Source organism: Bufo bufo, chromosome 1, assembly GCF_905171765.1.
Source record: "Bufo bufo chromosome 1, aBufBuf1.1, whole genome shotgun sequence".
Lineage (NCBI taxonomy): Eukaryota > Metazoa > Chordata > Amphibia > Anura > Bufonidae > Bufo > Bufo bufo.
The window spans coordinates 193,545,519-193,562,989 of NC_053389.1; the positions used below are offsets into that span (position 1 = coordinate 193,545,519).

The following is a 17,471-nucleotide window of genomic DNA, read 5'->3' on the forward strand; positions in this document are numbered from 1 at the left end:
GAAATCCGTATGCAAACGGATAGCATTTGTTTCCGGATGCGGATCCGGTTGACAAATGCATTGAAACACCGGATCAGTCTCTCCGGTGTCATCCGGAAAAACGGATCTGGTATTTATATTTTTCACATTTTTAAAGGTCTGCGCATGCGCAGATCGGGAAACCGTGTTCGGTCAATGCCTGTGACGGAACTCGATACCGGAAAACTTTAATGCAAGTGTTAAAGTACCCTAAGTGCGTATACATAGATAGCTGTCAGTCACTGATATTTGTACACAGGGGAGGTGTTATCAGTGATTGATAGCATTCTCTGTGTAAGTGTGTATACAGAGATATCCCTTAGTCACTGATAGCTGTACACAGGGAGGTGTTATCAGTGATTGATAGTAGTGTTGAGCGAACCTGAACTGTAAAGTTCGGGTCCGTACTGAACTTTGCGAGTTCTGGTACCTGACCCCAAACACGAACTTTGCTGGAAAAGTTTGAGTTCGAGTTCGGTGTTCGGGCATTTAATAAAGCTTGTTGAAACGCTGCAGGGCAGCCAATCAACAAGCTTTTAAGCTGTAGGTACTTAGAAGCCATCACAGCCATGCCTACTAATGGCATGGCTGTGATTGGCCGGTGCATCATGTGACCCAGCTTCTATAAAAGCTGGATCACATGTAGCACCGTCCATCAGCTCTGAGTATTGCAGGGGCAGGAAGCAGGCAGCTGAACTGAGGGAGAGAGTTAGGAATCTGGCTATTTGTTTTGTGGGTGACCTACAGTATAAATATTTTAAATATAATACTAAATCTGGCTGTTAATTCTGTCGGTGACCTATAGCCATCTTTTGTGGGTGCAATGCACCATCTAATCTGGCTGTTAGTTAGGTGGGTGACATATTCCCATTTTTTGTGTGAGGTACACCTGCATGCATACGTGACAGTGAAATTGACATAGTTAATTCGTCTGTTAGTTCGGTGGGTGACATATTCCCATTCTTGTTGTGAGGTACACCTGCATTGCATACGTGACAGTGAAATTGATATAGTTAATTCGTCTGTTAGTTCGGTGGGTGAAATATACCCAATTTTTGTGTGAGGTACACCTGCACTGCATCAGTGACAGGGAAATTAATATAGTTAATCCGTCTGTTTGTTCGGTGGGTGACCTCAAAGAATGAGGAGAGCATCAAATAAGGGACGTGGCCCTGGTCGTGGTGCTGCTGGTGTTGGTGGAGCTCCTGTTGCAGGGAGAGGCCGTGGTCAATCTGTGCCAGCTACAAGCCCAAATGATACACCTTTCTCGTAGACGCACGTAGATGACAAAAACTTCAGCGTTATTTTGTAGGCTGGAATACCGGTGTACGAATGGTGAGGCCAGAACAAGTAGAGGCGGTAATAGATTGGGTAGCTGACAGTGCCTCCAGTTCCTTCACATTGTCTCCCACCCGGTCCCCTGCTGACAGCGCAGAGTTGGCACCTTCAGCCCATGGGCATCTGTCTTTCACCTCACCCCCTTGCAAATCAGCCAAGCAGTCTCTTATGCTTTTTGATGACTCTGCTGGCAGGGTTTCCGTAGGCCATTCACCTAGCCCTGCCCCATAAGTGGACGAGATTGAGTGCACCGATGCCCAACCACTAATGTTTCATGATGTGGACATGCAGTGTGCAGACTGGCAAGGAGGGCAGGGGTGAAGAGTGGGTGGAAGATGATGTGGAGGATGATGAGGTCCTAGACCCCACATGGAATCAATGTCATGCGAGTAACGTGTGCAGTTCGGAGGAAGAGGTGGTGGTCACACAGCGCCAGCCGCACAGCAAAAGAGGGAGCTGGGTGCAAAAGCAGAGTGGCCGTCCCCTAGCTAGTATGCCTTCTACTGCCCACCACACCCAGGGACTGAGCACACCAAAGCCAGCTCCAAGGAGTTCCCTGGCGTGGCAGTTCTACAGACAATGTGCTGACATCAAGACGCGAGTGGTTTGCACGCTGTGAAATCAGAGCCTGAAGCGAGGCATACATTTTCTAAACCTGAGCACCACCTGCATGACCAGGCATCTAAAAGCACGAGCTGCAGTGGAGTAAACACCTCAAAAACCACGAAAGATCACAGGTTCCTCCTGCTCCCTCTTCTGCTGCAGTCTCTGCCTGTTCTTCCCCCTCTGGAGTGACAGTGGCACCTGCCACCCAGCAAACAGAGGATGTGGCAGCAACGCCACCACCTCGGTCACCATCACCAAGCATCTCCACACTGTCCCATTGAAGCGTTCAGATGTCCATCTCCCAAACACTGGAGAGAAAGAGGAAGTACCCCCCTACCCACCCACGATCCCTGGCAGTGAATGCCAGCATTTCAAAATTCCTGGCTTTTGAAATGTTGTCATTCCGTCTGGTGGAGACAGAGACTTTTAAAAACCTTATGGTGGTGGCTGTTCCACAGTATGTGGTTCCCAGCCGCCACTACTTTTCCAGGCGAGCCATCCCTGCCCTGCACAACCAAGTGGCGGACAAAATTAGGTGTGCACTGCGCAACGCCATCTGTGGCAAGGTCCACATAACCACCTATACGTGGACCAGTAAGCACGAGCAGGGATCTCCCTAACTGCACACTGGCTAAATGCAGTGGCGGCTGGGCCTGAGTCAGATAGCAGTTTGGCGCATTTCCTTCCGCCACCGAGGATTGCAGGACGTTTCTCTTTGCCTCCTGTTGCCTCATCCTCCACTTCCTCCTCTACCACCTCCTCATCCGGTCAGTGTAACACCTTCACCACCAACTTCAGCACAGCCAGGGGGAAACGACAGCAGGCCGTTTTGAAACTCATCTGTTTGGGGGAAAAAACACCATGCAGGAGCTGTGGACGGGCATGGGACAACAGACCAATGAGTGGTTGGTGCCACTGAGACTCAAGCTCGGACTGGTGGTGTGCGATAACGGGTGAAATCTCGTAGCAGCTCTGAGCCTAGCCGATTTTAAGCACATCCCTTGCCTGGCGCATGTGCTAAATTTGGTGGTGCAGAGGTTCCTGAAAAATTACCCCGATATGTCAGAGCTACTGCAGAAAGTGCGGGCCGTCTCTGCGTTCTCACCCTGCTGCTTCTCGCCTGTCTGCGCTGCAGCGTAACTTCAGCCTTCCAGCTCACCGCCTGATATACGACGCACCCACAAGGTGGAACTCCACTTTGCACATGCTGGAGAGACTGGCGAGCAGCAGCAGGCGATAGTGGAGTTTCAGCTGCAGCACGCCCGGGTGAGTCGCTCTGCGGAACAGCACCACTTCACCACCAACGAGTGGGCCTCCATGCGGGACATGTGTGCCGTGTTGCGCTGTTTCGAGTACTTCACCAACATGGCCAGCGCCGATGACGCCGTCCTCAGCGTTACTATCCCACTTCTATGTCTCCTTTATAAAAACACTTCGGGCGATGATGGAAGAGTATGTGGCACAGAAGGAAGAGGGATCATTTCCACTGTTTTCAGGCCAGTCATTCACAAGTGGCTCGGAGGGTGGGTTCCTGCACCAACAGAGGCCAGGTACACAACTGTCCAGCCAGGGCACAGTTCTGGAGGATGTGGAGGAGGAGGATGATGATGATGATGATGAGGAACCGTGTTCCCAGCAGGGTGGCACCCAAAGCAGCTCATGGGCATCACTGGAGCGTAGCTGGGGGGATACAGAGGACACAGACAATACACCTCCCACAGAGGACAGCTTGTCGTTGCCTCTGGGCAGCCTGGCACACATGAGCGACTATATGCTGCAGTGCCTGCGCCACAACCGCAGAGTTGCCCACATTCTAACCAGTGCTGATTACTGGGTGGCCACCCTGCTGGATCCCCGCTATAAGGACAACATGCCTTCCTTAATTTCGTCACTAGAGCGTGATAGGAAGATGCGCGAGTACAAGCTCACGCTGGCATTCCCACCTGATAGCGGGGGCTCAGTGGAAGCACAAGGCAAAGGCAGAGGAGGAGATAGAGGTCAATGTGGACAAGCTCACGTTCATTAAACTGAACCAGGCATGGATCCCACAGGACTTGTCCGTAGCTTGTGCGGAGTAGACAAGTATACCGGCCGCACCCAGCCATTGTTATACTCCAGTGCACTTTCTCTTTGCATTCTTTTTTCTATTTCCCAATGTTTTGGGGTCTTCCCAAATGTAAAAAAAAATAAAGTAAAGAAAGAAAATTTTTTTTTTTAATAAAAAACAAAACAAAAACAGTGTTGGCTACCTCCTCCTCCTCCTCCACCGCCGCTTCCACCTACAGCGCCACGTCCACCGCCTCCTCAACCTCCTACTCCACTTTTACCCCTGCCTCCTAGTTCAAGATTATAATTTTTTATTTTTTTCTATTCTGTTATTTTATGTTACTCTTCTACCCCGCTACAATCAGTTAAGAGCTTTCACTTTGTCATCTGATGTAATTTTACATTATATCTTCACAGATGTGCATACAACCTTGTTAACTCTAATAAATGCTGTAATTTCCATGTTCACCAGCAGGTGGCAGCAATGTGTTAGTAAGGACTTATGTTCAGTTTAGTACATCTTAGGGCTCTTTCACACTTGCGTTGTTCTGTTCCGGCATAGAGTTCCGTCGTCGGGGCTCTATGCCGGAAGAATCCTGATCAGGATTATCCCCATGCATTCTGAATAGAGAGAAATCCGTGTCTTCAGTTCTGGAACGGAACGTTTTTTGGCCAGAGAAAATACTGCAGCATGCTGCGCTTTTTGCTCCGGTCAAAAATCCTGAACACTTGCCGCAAGGCCGGATCTGGAATTAATGCCCATTGAAAGGCATTAATCCGGATCCGGCCTTAAGCTAAACGTCGTTTCGGCGCATTACCGCCGACGTTTAGCTTTTTCTGAATGGTTACCATGGCTGCCAGGACACTAAAGTCCTGTTTGCCATGGTAAAGTGTAGTGAGGAGCGGGGAGCAGTATACTTACCGTCCGTGCGGCTCCCGGGGCACTTCAGAGTGACGTCAGGGCGCCCCACGCGCATGGATGACGTGATCGCATGGATCACGTCATCCATGCACATGGGGCGCACTGACGTCATTCTGGAGCGCCCCGGGAGACGCACGGACTGTAAGTATACTGCTCCCCCGCTCCCCACTACTACTATGGCAACCAGGACTTTAATAGCGTCCTGGGTGCCATAGTAACACTGAACGCATTTTGAAGACGGATCCGTCTTCAAATGCTTTCAGTTCACTTGCGATGTTACGGATCCGGCGGGCACTTCCGGCAAATGGAGTACACGACGGATCCGGACAACGCAAGTGTGAAAGAGGCCTAAGCTGGAATAGTTCGTTCCAGCTTAGCTCCCCCTCTGTGAGCAGAGTGGGCAGTGCCCACATCCTGCAGCATGGGGAGAGAAGGAAGTTAGAGTGAGTGTAGCCCACCCCCTGCTAGGGGTAGGGTGTGCGTGTTAAGAGCTCCCCGATATAGGGAACCAAGCAGGATCTTATCTCGGCTGAGACATTCATCACCATCCCCAGCCTGAGCCCTGCAGCCTCAGCTGGATGAAGCAAGCAGACAAACTCCAGTTCCAGGAAGAAAGCCTATCCTGAGAAGATAACTGTGAGTAAAGTCCAGAGACCCAGGAGAAGCCATATTTTTCCTCAGCTAGTCAGTCCCCATACAGCAGAAGACATAGAGAAGTGCAGAAGCCAAATTCCTGCCACAGTATAGAGCTACAAAGCAGACGTCCTTTCCTGCAAGCTCCCGGTTGATAGAGCGGAAGATAAATTCCAGCCAACCATTGCTAATACCTGCTGGGACCTAAGAGCAAAGCTGTATTTTGCTTGGATGAAAGTTATCTTCAGTAAAGACAAGTTTGAATTGCATCTAAAGGTCTGGACCTCAATTTCTGCTGCAAAATTCCTCTATTACTCCTACTAGCACTACACTCAATTTATTGCTAGTGAGCCAGGAGTCCAGTCGTACCCAGGTAGGAGACACCGTTGACACAATTACCACTACCATACAGAGACATTACACCACTCTGGCATTCCTAACCTGGGGCGTGCGTTATAACACCTGCGCACGCTGCAATTGGCATCACTAACAAACATAGACTATTATTTGCACCTGACCCAGACATTGCATAACTCAGCGTCAGTATGCATACCCCGCATCCTGCTCATTGCATATTCGGGGTCAAGTTCGGGTCCTGAACCCGAACTTTGAGCCGAAGTTCGGCCAAACCCCGAACTTCCAGGTGTTCGCTCATTCCTAATTTATAGCATTCTCTGCAGAGATAGCTGTCATTCATTGATAGCTGTACATGGGGAGCTGTTATCAGTGATTGATAGCATTCTCTGTGTAAGTATGTATACATAGATAGCTGTCAGTCACTGATAGCTGTACACAGGGGAGGTGTTATTAGTGATTGATAGCATTCCCTGTGTAAGTGTGTATACAGAGATAGCTGTCAGTCACTGATAGCTGTACACAGGGGAGGTGTTATTAGTGATTGATAGCATTCCCTGTGTAAGTGTGTATACAGAGATAGCTGTCAGTCACTGATAGCTGTACATGGGGAGGTGTTATCAATGATTGATAGCATTATCTGTGTAAGTGTGTATACATAGCTGTCAGTCACATTTGGGTCGATATGTTTTACCTTTATTTATAATGTATTCAAAATGTACAAAAAAATTCACAATTTTCTAAATTAGAATTTTTCTGCTTTTAGGACAGATAGTGATACCTCATAAAATAGTTATTAAAGAGGACCTTTCACTGGTCCTAACATTACAATATAAGTACCTGGCATTGTTGGGCATATTGAGGAGATGTAATGTCACTTATTTTTTATCCAATGGGCTGCTCTGTTCCCCCCGCTGTGTCCCCCGTTCTGGTTTCCCGCCCTGTATGCTAATCAATTCCATCGGTACAGGGAGGAGGAGACGGCCATGTTTCTCAGGGGGCATCTCCTGGGAGAAGGTGTTTTTTTTTGTTTTTTTTCCGGCTGTGACGCTCTCCTCTCGATTGGTTTACAGGGACCATGTTGCTATTCAACAGCCTCCAGGGTACTAGTACAGCCATTTTCTGAGAACCAAATGTTTATTTTTCTCTAGATGGAGCTCTGTGAGGGCTTATTTTTTGTGGGACGAGTTGCCACAAAAAACATGTTTTTTGAAAAAAACATGTTTTTGCGTCACCATCTTCTGAGAGCCATATTTTTTGACTGAACAAAAGAATTGTGCACGGAACTAGGGTTGAGCAAATGTGGTTCGGATTGCTGTATCCGAAGCTGATTCTTTTAAGAACTTAATTAAGAATATCGGCTCTGTCCTACTGTAAAATGTATTGCCTCCATGAAGGTCTTTCTAAAGTTTCAGCAATATTGCAAAACTTACTTAGTCTTGACTCACGTGTCACTTTGTTTATTCGCATAAAATACTCTACATCGGCTTCGTATACAGCAATCCAAACCTGATTCGCTCAACCCTACCCAGAACAGTTGTCATTGCCTTTCCTCACACCTTTTGACAGGTCAAATAAAATGTGAGTATTAGTTAGTGTAAGTAGTCCATCCTGAGGCATGACCAGCGTGAAATTCACTCTACCATTGATGTTAGTATCAATTGTGAATAATATAAGTAGGACAAAAGTGTCAGCGACATGATGAAGACAATGTGACACAATGAAAGTAATTATTGGATAACCTTTGCCTCAATATGTTTGCCTATAACATTGACTTTTTTCACCTTTCCTAGAAGGCAGCACCGATCACTATCAGTCAGATGATACTTTGTCTGTCTCTGGTGTTTACGCTGTATGTGGGAACCGCCAACGCTCGTTGCTTAAGGCCTCGCTCTAGGGAGATGCTCTGTGGCTCAGAACTGGTGGACATGCTACAATTCATCTGTGATACCAGAGGCTTCCATGTCAGTATGTATTTCTTTAATTTGACCTACTTTGATTGATTTAATTCTTAAACCTGCAACTTGAAGCATCTATGTAGTTGCTAAAATAACCAGGAACTATTTAGTTACGGTACATAGTTAATACAGTTGAAAAAAATACATAAGTCCATCAAGTTCAACCAAGGGAAAGGTGGTGACGCAAATCCCAGAAGGAAGTGAGACTCAGATTTCTACACATTTTCATAAGCATTAATGTAATTTACTATTAAGAATTCATCTAAACTAGAGGTGGGACGAATCCAATTTTTTTCAAATCCGAATCCGAAAAGGTTCTTGAATACCGTATTTTTCGCCCTATAAGACGCACCGGCCCATAAGACGCACCTAGGTTTTTGGGGAGGAAAATAAGAAAAAAAAATATTTTAACCAAAAGGTGTGCTTTTGGTGGGTTTGGAACTAATGGTGGTCTGTGGATGACGGACACTGTTATGGGGGGATCTGTGGATGATGGACACTGTTATGGGGGGGATCTGTGGATGACGGACACTGTTATGGGGGGGATCTGTGGATGACGGACACTGTTATGGGGGGGATCTGTGGATGACGGACACTGTTATGGGGGGGATCTGTGGATGACGGACCCTGTTATGGGAGGATCTGTGGATGATGGACCCTGTTATAGGGGGGATCTGTGGATTACGGACAATGTTATGGGGGGATCTGTGGATGACGGACACTGTTATGGGGGGGATCTGTGGATGACGGACACTGTTATGGGGGGATCTGTGGATGACGGACACTGTTATGGGGGGATCTGTGCATGACGGACACTGTTATGGGGGGATCTGTGGATGACTGACACTGTAATGGGGGATCTGTGGATGACGGACACTTATGGGGGGATCTGTGGATGACGGACACTGTTACAGGGGGGGATCTGTGTCTGGCACTGTTACAGGGGGGGATCTGTGGCTGGCACTGTTACAGGGGGGGATCTGTGGCTGGCACTGTTATATATGTGCCATCCACAGACCCCCCACCCCATAACAGTGCCATCCACAGACCCCCCCAGCCCATAACTGTGCCATCCACAGACCCCCACCCCTTAACTGTGCCATCCACAGATTCTGTGTGCCCCCCCACGCCCCCCAGTATACAAATATAAAATGTATTATTGAATTAAAAGTTATTAAACATGCCCCCCTGATTCCTAATAGTAACGTATATCCGAATTGCTTCTGTATAATGCCGGCAGGCAGGCCGGGCGGCCGGCGCGTCCCTCAGTGACGTCACTTGTCTGCGCCGCCTGCTTCATTCATAAAGTAGGCGGCGCCGGCACGTGACATCAGGGAGTTGCGCTGCCGCCCGCCCGGCCTGCCTGCCGGCATTATACAGAAGCAATTAGGATATACGGTACTATTAGGAGTGAGGGGGGCATGTTTAATAACTTTTAATTCAATAATACATTTTATATTAGAATACCGGAGCGGTGGGGCGGGGCTATAGTACAGTGACTGCACCGCCCCACCGCTATTGCCGGCCCCCAGCTCCTCCTCCCAGTCCCTCCCCCGGCCCCCGCTCCGTACATCGCATCCAGCGATGTTAAACTGTCAGCATTCGCCCCATAAGACGCAGGGGCATTTTCCTCCCATTTTTGGGGAGGAAAATATGCGTCTTATGGGGCGAAAAATACGGTATATCGAATCTTTCGAATCTCGAATCCTACGAATCCTGTACATAATTGTGTGAACGGTGTAAGAAACAAAGTCAGACCGTGTCAGCTTGTCTGAACCTCCACCTCCCAGTCACGGTCGCACCCTATATGACCGTGATCATTACGCCCTGCTCCTATCACTACAGAACATACAGGGTAATACAGCGCCACATACCTCTTACATCCAGTGACGTCTCCTTTGATGTAGATGTTCTCTTTCCTCATCTTCTCCTTTCAGACCTTCAGACCAGACCACCATTTTTCTGCCATTTTTCGTCTTTGCAGTTTGACGGAAAAAAATCTTAGTTTACTACTTTTCCATCATCCTCCCATCTTTTGGACAAATCATCTTAACACCCCCAATACTGTTCCACTGTGCTCCCCAATACTATACTGCAGAAACAGATAATACCCCTGATAATACTAGTACCACACAGAGCCCCCCATATAAAATACCCCTTCTTTGTGGCCTCAGTAGATGCTCCCATAGTGCCCCCCAATAATGTGCCAATAAGAAGTGGCCCCACAGTGCCACCCAATAATGTGCCAGTAAGTGTCCCCATAGATGCCCCCCTAATCATGTGCCAGTATCAAATGCCTCTCTCCTCCCCCCATGTGCCAGTATCAAGTGCGGAGTGCCTCTCTCCTCCCCCCCATGTGCCGGTATCATAGTGCCATCTCCCCCCCAATGTGCCAGTATCATAGTGCCATCTCCCCCCCAATGTGCCAGTATCATAGTGCCACCCCCCAATGTGCCAGTATTATAGTTCCATCTCCCCCATAATGTGCCAGTATCATAGTGCCATCTCCCCCCAATGTGCCAGTACTATAGTGCCATCTCCCCCCCAATGTGCCAGTATTATAGTGCCACCTCCCCCCCCCAATGTGCCAGTAGTATCAGTGCCATCTCCCCCCATAATGTGCCAGTGTCATAGTGCCTCCCCCCCAATGTGCCAGTAGTATCATAGTGCCATCTCCCCCCATAATGTGCCAGTATCATAGTGCCTCCCCCCCCCAATGTGCCAGTAGTATCATAGTGCCTCTCGCTTCTCCCCCTCGCCAATGTGCCAGTAACAGCTAAAAAAAAAAACACTTTTACTTACCTCCGCTGCGATGCAGGCCTCTTCTGGCCTGTATCCCGCGCTGTACGGCTCAGGCGGCGCGATGACGTCATTGCGCCGCCTGCACCGGCCTCTGATAGGCTGCGGGCCTTGTGCCGGCAGCCTATCAGAGGAACAGGGAAAGGAAACGCCTCTCCCTCCCCTGTCGCAGCAGCGAAGCGCTCATCTTCTAGAGTGCCCTGCCGCGACCACCACCAGTCTGGGCACCACCGGGATTCGTCGGATTCGTATCCGGTAAATTACATCGGGATTCGAGTCCACGAATCCAGCAAGATTCGAGGGATTTGTGGATCGACGAATCCCCGTCCCATCTTTAATCTAAACCCTTTTTAAAACTGTCCACTGTACCTGCTGTGACCACGTCTTGAGGAAGTCTATTCCACAGATTCACAGTTCTTACAGTAAAGAAGCTTTGACGCTTCCGGACACAGAACTTTTTCTTCTCCAGTTGGAGGCAGTGCCCCCTTGTCTTTTGAGGGCATTTGACATGGAACAGTTTTTCACCGTATTTTTTGTCTGGCCCATTTATATATTTGTATAGGTTAATCATGTCCCCCCTTAGACGTCTCTTCTCAAAACTAAATACATTTAATTATTTTTATCTTTCTTCATAACTAACACACTCCATGCTCCTTATCAGTTTAGTATATGGGACAAGTAAATTGTCAGCACCAACAGAGTGGCATATGAATAATACCAAATAACAGCTTCAGGCATAAAGTAATCTAATAATGACATACCTCCCAAATATGGTGGGACAGTCCCGGGCTCTGGTGGCTGTCCTGTGGTTTCGGGAGAGCTGTAGTACATCCCCATTTCAATTATATCTGCATCCTGAGGATGTAGATACGGTTGTATGCAATGGTGAAGTAGGGAGACTTCAGCTCCATGCTCCACCATTCACCAGCCAGTGTGCAGTAGACGTGATGCAGTGACATCCCCCGGGTATTACCACCAGGCTTGTCTATTCTCCTGCTTAGCTCAGCAGGCGCTATGACATCACTGCATCATACCTGGTGCTGAGGAGAGCATGATGTGGTTGGTTGGTTGAGTATTACAGTACTTTTTAAAATCTTAATTAACACTACAGGGGCTTCACTACTGTAAGAGCGGCACTGAGGGGCCAGCACTACTGTAAGTGGATGACTAAGGAGGAGTCAGCACCACTATCAAGAGGCACTATGGGGGCATAAGTATTGCGTGGGGGCAATAAGAGGGCACTCTACTGTGTGGAGGCACTAAGGGAGCATAAATACTGTGAGGGGGCACAAAGGGAGCATAACTACTGTGTGCGGGTCACTAAGGGAGTATAACTACATTGTGGGGGCACTAATATGTAATGGTGCTATACAATAAATAATACTATTATCCAATTAATATTAGGATTTATAGTGGTGCCCCCTTTAGTAGGGATGGCTGATACATCTTGTACAACTGCACAGGTCACACATAACTAAGGCCGGCCCTGCTGGCCTAACCAGTCTTTTATTAAAGGGACACTTCCATCAAATTTTTTTTATCACATATGAACAACCTATATGTGACTAATTTTTGTCAACCTAAACAACCTATAGGTGACTAATCTATGGGTGGATGGTTTTCTGGATATAATTTTGTGAAATCACATTTACTGGTATTATATTTTCCACCCTAGTTTTGGCTCTAACTTACTCTTTGTTTGAACCTTTAGCAAGTTTAGCGCAACAGACATGTCTCGTTTAACTTTTTGGTTAGACCACCAATGTGACCAGAAAGAACGCCCCTGTCCACACCCATAATTACTCACGTTACATTACACTAATCAATACAATGTTCCTCTGTGGACATCTTTATTTAGGCCTATCAAGAGAGCAACATAGCACAGCAGCAGTAAACTGAAAAAGTTTTCATGTCTATCATCTGCTTTGACTGGTATACTGCTGCTGAAAAGAGAAAAAGGCAAAACTGCTAAAAATTATTTTCTACGACAAGTGAATACTCCTATCCGATGCAAGTGTCTCCTTTAAGGAATCATTGTCACCATTAACCCCTAGGATACCAGCGCCGTACATGTATGGCGCAGAAATGCTGGACAGAAATCCCAGCGCAGTACAGGCACGGCGCACTGATCGGGCGGGTGCAGGAGCTAGGGGTCTGGCTGTCACTTATAGCTGGACCCCTGCTGTATGCTCTGGCATCGGGGAAAACACCGATGTCAGCGCATTAACCCTTGCATGGCCGCGGTCAGTGCTGACCGTGGCACGTGCGGTATCCTGACAAGTGCCGGTGTCCATGGGGTCCCCGCGCTGCTGTGATGAGGACCCTATGGCATGGAAGGCAGCCCGATGCCTTCCTTAGGCATCGTGGCTGCCTTCCGGGAGAGCCTGTGAGATCCAGCCCCCTGGATCTCACAGGAAGCAGGCTGTAAGTGTATTACCGTCTGCAATACACTTACAGCCAATGGATCACAATACAGAAGTATTGTGATGCATTGTAAAGGGGATCAGACCCAGAAATATTAAAGTCCCAGAGTGGGACAAAAAAAAAAGTGAAAAAAAAAAGTAAAAAAATAAAAAAGTTTTTTTTTTTTTTAAAGCATCCTTTTCCTAAAATAAAGTAAAAAAAAAAATTTGAAAAATAGGGAAAAAATGAAAAGGATACATATTAGGTATTGCCGCATCCGTATCGACTGGCTCTATAAAAATATCACATGACCTAACCCTTCAGATGAACACCGTCAAAAAAATTAAATAAAAACTGTGCTAAAAACTATTTTTTTTGTCACTTTACACCGCTAAAAGTGCAACACCAAGCGATCAAAAAGGTGTATGCCCCCAAAATATTACCAATCTAACCGTCACCTCATCCCACAAAAAATTAACCCCTACCCAAGACAATAACCCAAAAAATAAAAAAAGATGGCTTTCAGACTATGGAGACACTAAAACATGATATTTTTGTTTCAAAAATGCTTTTATTGTGTTAAATGTAAAAAAAATAAAAAAAAGTAGACATATTAGGTATCGCCGCGTCCGTAACAACCTGCTCAATAAAAATACAACATGACCTAACCCCTCAGGTAAACACCGTAAAAAAAGAAACACGGTGTAAAAAAAGCCATTTTTTTGTCACCTTATATCACAAAAAGTGTAATACCAAGCAATTAAAAAGTCATATGCACCCCAAAATAGTGCCAATCAAACCGTCATCTCATCCCGCAAAAATGTTACCCTACCTAAGACAATTGCCCAAAAACTGAAAAAGCTATGGCTCTCAGACTATGGAGACTCTAAAACATGATTTTTTTTTTGTTTCAAAAATTATATCATTGCGTAAAACTTACATAAATAAAAATAAGCATACATATTTGGTATTGTCGCATCTGTAACAACCTGCTTTATAAAAATATCACATGATTTAACCCCTCAGGTGAACACCGTAAAAAAACTAACAAAAAAAACGGTGTCAAAAAAGCAATTTTTTGTCACCTTACGTAACAAAAAGTGTAATAGCAAGCGATAAAGTAATATTCACCCCAAAGCGTCATCTCATCCTGCAAAAACTGAGACCCTACCTAAGACAATCGCCCAAAAAATAAAAAAAACTATGGCTCTCAGAATATGCAGACACTGAAACATGATTTTTTTTATTCAAAAATGCTGTTATTGTGTAAAACATAAATAATAAAAAAAAAGTATACATATTAAGTATTACTGCGTCCGTAAGAACCTGCTGTATAAAAATATCACATGAACTAACCCCTCAGATGAACACCGTGAAAAAAAAAAAAACTGTGTAGAAAAAGCTATTTTTTGTCACCTTACACCACAAAAAGTGCAATAGCAAGCAATCAAAAAGTCATATGCACCGTATATAGTACCAATCAAACTGTCATCTCATCCCGAAAAAAATAATGAGCCCCTACATAAGACAGTTGCCCAAAAAAAAAAAAAATATGGCTTTCAGAATATGGAGACACATTTAAAAATGCTTTATTATGTAAAACTGAAATAAAGAACCAAAATAGTCATATTTGGTATTGTCGCGTCTGTAACAACCTGCTCTATAAAAATAGCACATGATCTAACCTGTCAGATGGACACTGTAAATAACAAAAATTAAAAACTGTGCCAAAGAAGCTATTTTTTTGTTACCTTGCCTCACAAAAAGTGTAATATAGAGCAACCAAAAATCATATGTACCCTAAAATAGTAACAACAAAACTGCCACCTTCTCCCTTAGTTTCCAAAATGGGGTCTTTTTTTTGGAGTTTCTACTCTAGGGGTGCATCAGGGGGTCTTCAAATGTGACATGGCAGCTTAAAATTATCCTAGTGAAATCTGCTTTACAAAAACCATATGGCTTTCCTTTCCTTCTGAGCAATGCCGTCTGCCTGTACAGCAGTTTACGAACACATATGGGGTGTTTCTGTAAACTACAGAATCAGGGCAATAAATATTGAGTTTTGTTTGGCTGTTATCCCTTGCTTTGTTAGTGGAAAAAATTGATTAAAATGGAAAATCTGCCCAAAAAGTGAAATTCTGAAATGTCAATCTCCATTTTCCGTTAATACTTGTGGAACACCTGAAGGGTTAACAAAGTTTGTAAAATCAGTTTTGAATACCTTGAGGGGTGTAGTTTCTAAAATTGGGTTATTTCTGGGTGGTTTCTATTATGTAAGACTCACAAAGTGACTTCAGACCTGAACTGGTCCTTAAAAAGTGGGTTTTGGAAATTGTCTGAAAAATTTCAAGATTTGCTTCTAAGCCTTCTAACGTCCCCAAAAAATAAAATGGCATTCACAAAATTATCCAAACATGAAGTAGACAGGTGGGGAATGTAAAGTAGTAACTATTTTTGGAGTTATTACTATCTATTATAAAAATAGAAAAATAGAAATTTGCAAATTTGCTAATTTTTCCAGAATTTGGGTAAATTTGGTATTTTTTTATAAATAAAAATGAAATGTTTTGACTCCATTTTACCATTGTCATGAAGTACAATATATGACGAGAAAACAATCTCAGAATGGCCTGGATAAGTAAAAGTGTTTTAAAGTTATTACCACATAAACTGACACATGTCAGATTTACAAAAATCGGCATGGGATTTAAGGTGAAAAGTGGCTCGGTAGTAAAGGGGTTAAGGTATAATTGTAGGATTATACGAAACATCATTACTTCCCAGTTTTATGTAGGATCTGTTGAATGGTGGCAGAATACAAACATTATAGGTTTCCCCGCTTTATGAATTTATGGCCTATTGAAACGATAAGCGTCTGATGTGAAGAATGGGTGGAATGATGGTTACCATTATTTAGCCCTGAATTCTAGTGTTGATCGAGCATGCTTGGCCGTACACCAATTCGGCTCGAGCATCTCAATGCTTGGCACATGGCGGTATTCGGCCAAATACAGCATGTGCTCGAGCGCAATGCTCGAGTCTCCTCCCCGCACGTTTGTTGGCTGCTATATAGCACCCGATGACACATGTTCGGCTCCGTGTTAGTCAGGGAGAGCTGTGCTGAAGAAGGGAAAGATAGTGTAGGGAGTGAAATTATTTTTTTTAAGTTGAAAAACTGGTCAGAGACCCAAAAGTCCTTTTAAGGACTATTGTTGTGTGTGGCAGCAGCAATATATATTTTTAGCGCAACCTGTGCTAAATTGCTAAAACTTTACAGACCAAAAAGTTATTTTAAGGACTATTGTGTGTGGCAGCAATATCTATTTTTAGCGCATCCTGCGCTAAATAGCGTGGAATAGTTAGGCCGCTGCAGACAGCGACATTATCTGCGCTACATCTCCTGTGTAACGTATGCGCATCCCAAAAATATCTGTGACATCCAGTGTAATTTTTCCATAGACGGTGTCTGCTGCGGACAGTGACATTAGCTGCGCTACATCTCCTGTGTAACATATAACCCCCAAGAAAAGAACAGAACAGCAAATGTATAATACAAAAGATAAATTTTATTGGATTAGTAATTTAAAATATAATTACATATACATATATTAGCAGCATTACATTCACAGTAAAAAGTACCCACAAGACCACTATCCTCAGTACGTACAAGTAATATGCTCCTATAATTAAGGGGGCAAAATAAGAGACAGAATAAATAAAGTGCTACAGTATAGATCAATACATACAGGAAACAATTGTATAAAGTGTACAGACCGAAGTAGTCCTGAAGTGTATCTCCTGTGTAACGTGTGCACATCCAAAAAATATCAGTGACATTCAGTGTGCTTTTTCCATAGACGCTGTCCGCTGCGGACAGTGACATTACCTGGGGTACATCTCCTGTGTAACGTTTCCACATCCCAAATACCTGTGACATTCTGTCACGGCTGAGGATGGGGGAAACCCTCAGCCGTGCGGTGTCAATAATAAAGGGTAGCTGCTGGGCCAGAACAGGAAACGGGGAGCAGGTCATCTCCTAATGCATCCCTAAATCTGACCCTGACTCCTAGCTGTATGAGCCAACCCTGATGGTAGGAGGGCTCATACTCCGGAACCTAGGGTCCCTACTAGCCCTCAGGATAGCCCTGGAACTAGGAGCAGGGTAAGACGACCTGTTCCTTCCAGGCACGGATGAACAGGAGTCTCACTGGCCAAGATGCAAGGAATGGGGAACATATACAGCAGATGGCAATGGCAGGTAGTGAAACTAGTACAACACCTACCTGCCACAGACACACAGACTGGAACCCGTGCACAAGTGCTAATGTCCACACCAAACACAAAAGGACACAGCACGCACACAAAGCACACAGGAACCCAGACAACCATAAGCT

At 45.4% G+C, this 17,471-nt stretch overlaps 1 protein-coding gene across 1 annotated transcript in view; it reads left to right on the top strand.

Moving 5' to 3' along the window:
* Nucleotides 1–17,471, top strand: part of LOC121002472 (insulin-like growth factor III) — a 69,057-nt gene that overhangs the window by 21,127 nt on the left and 30,459 nt on the right. Inside the window, exon 2 of the mRNA XM_040433924.1 lies at nucleotides 7,711–7,885. Coding sequence (XP_040289858.1) covers nucleotides 7,711–7,885 — 175 coding nt within the window. The remainder of the gene's footprint in view (nucleotides 1–7,710; nucleotides 7,886–17,471) is intronic.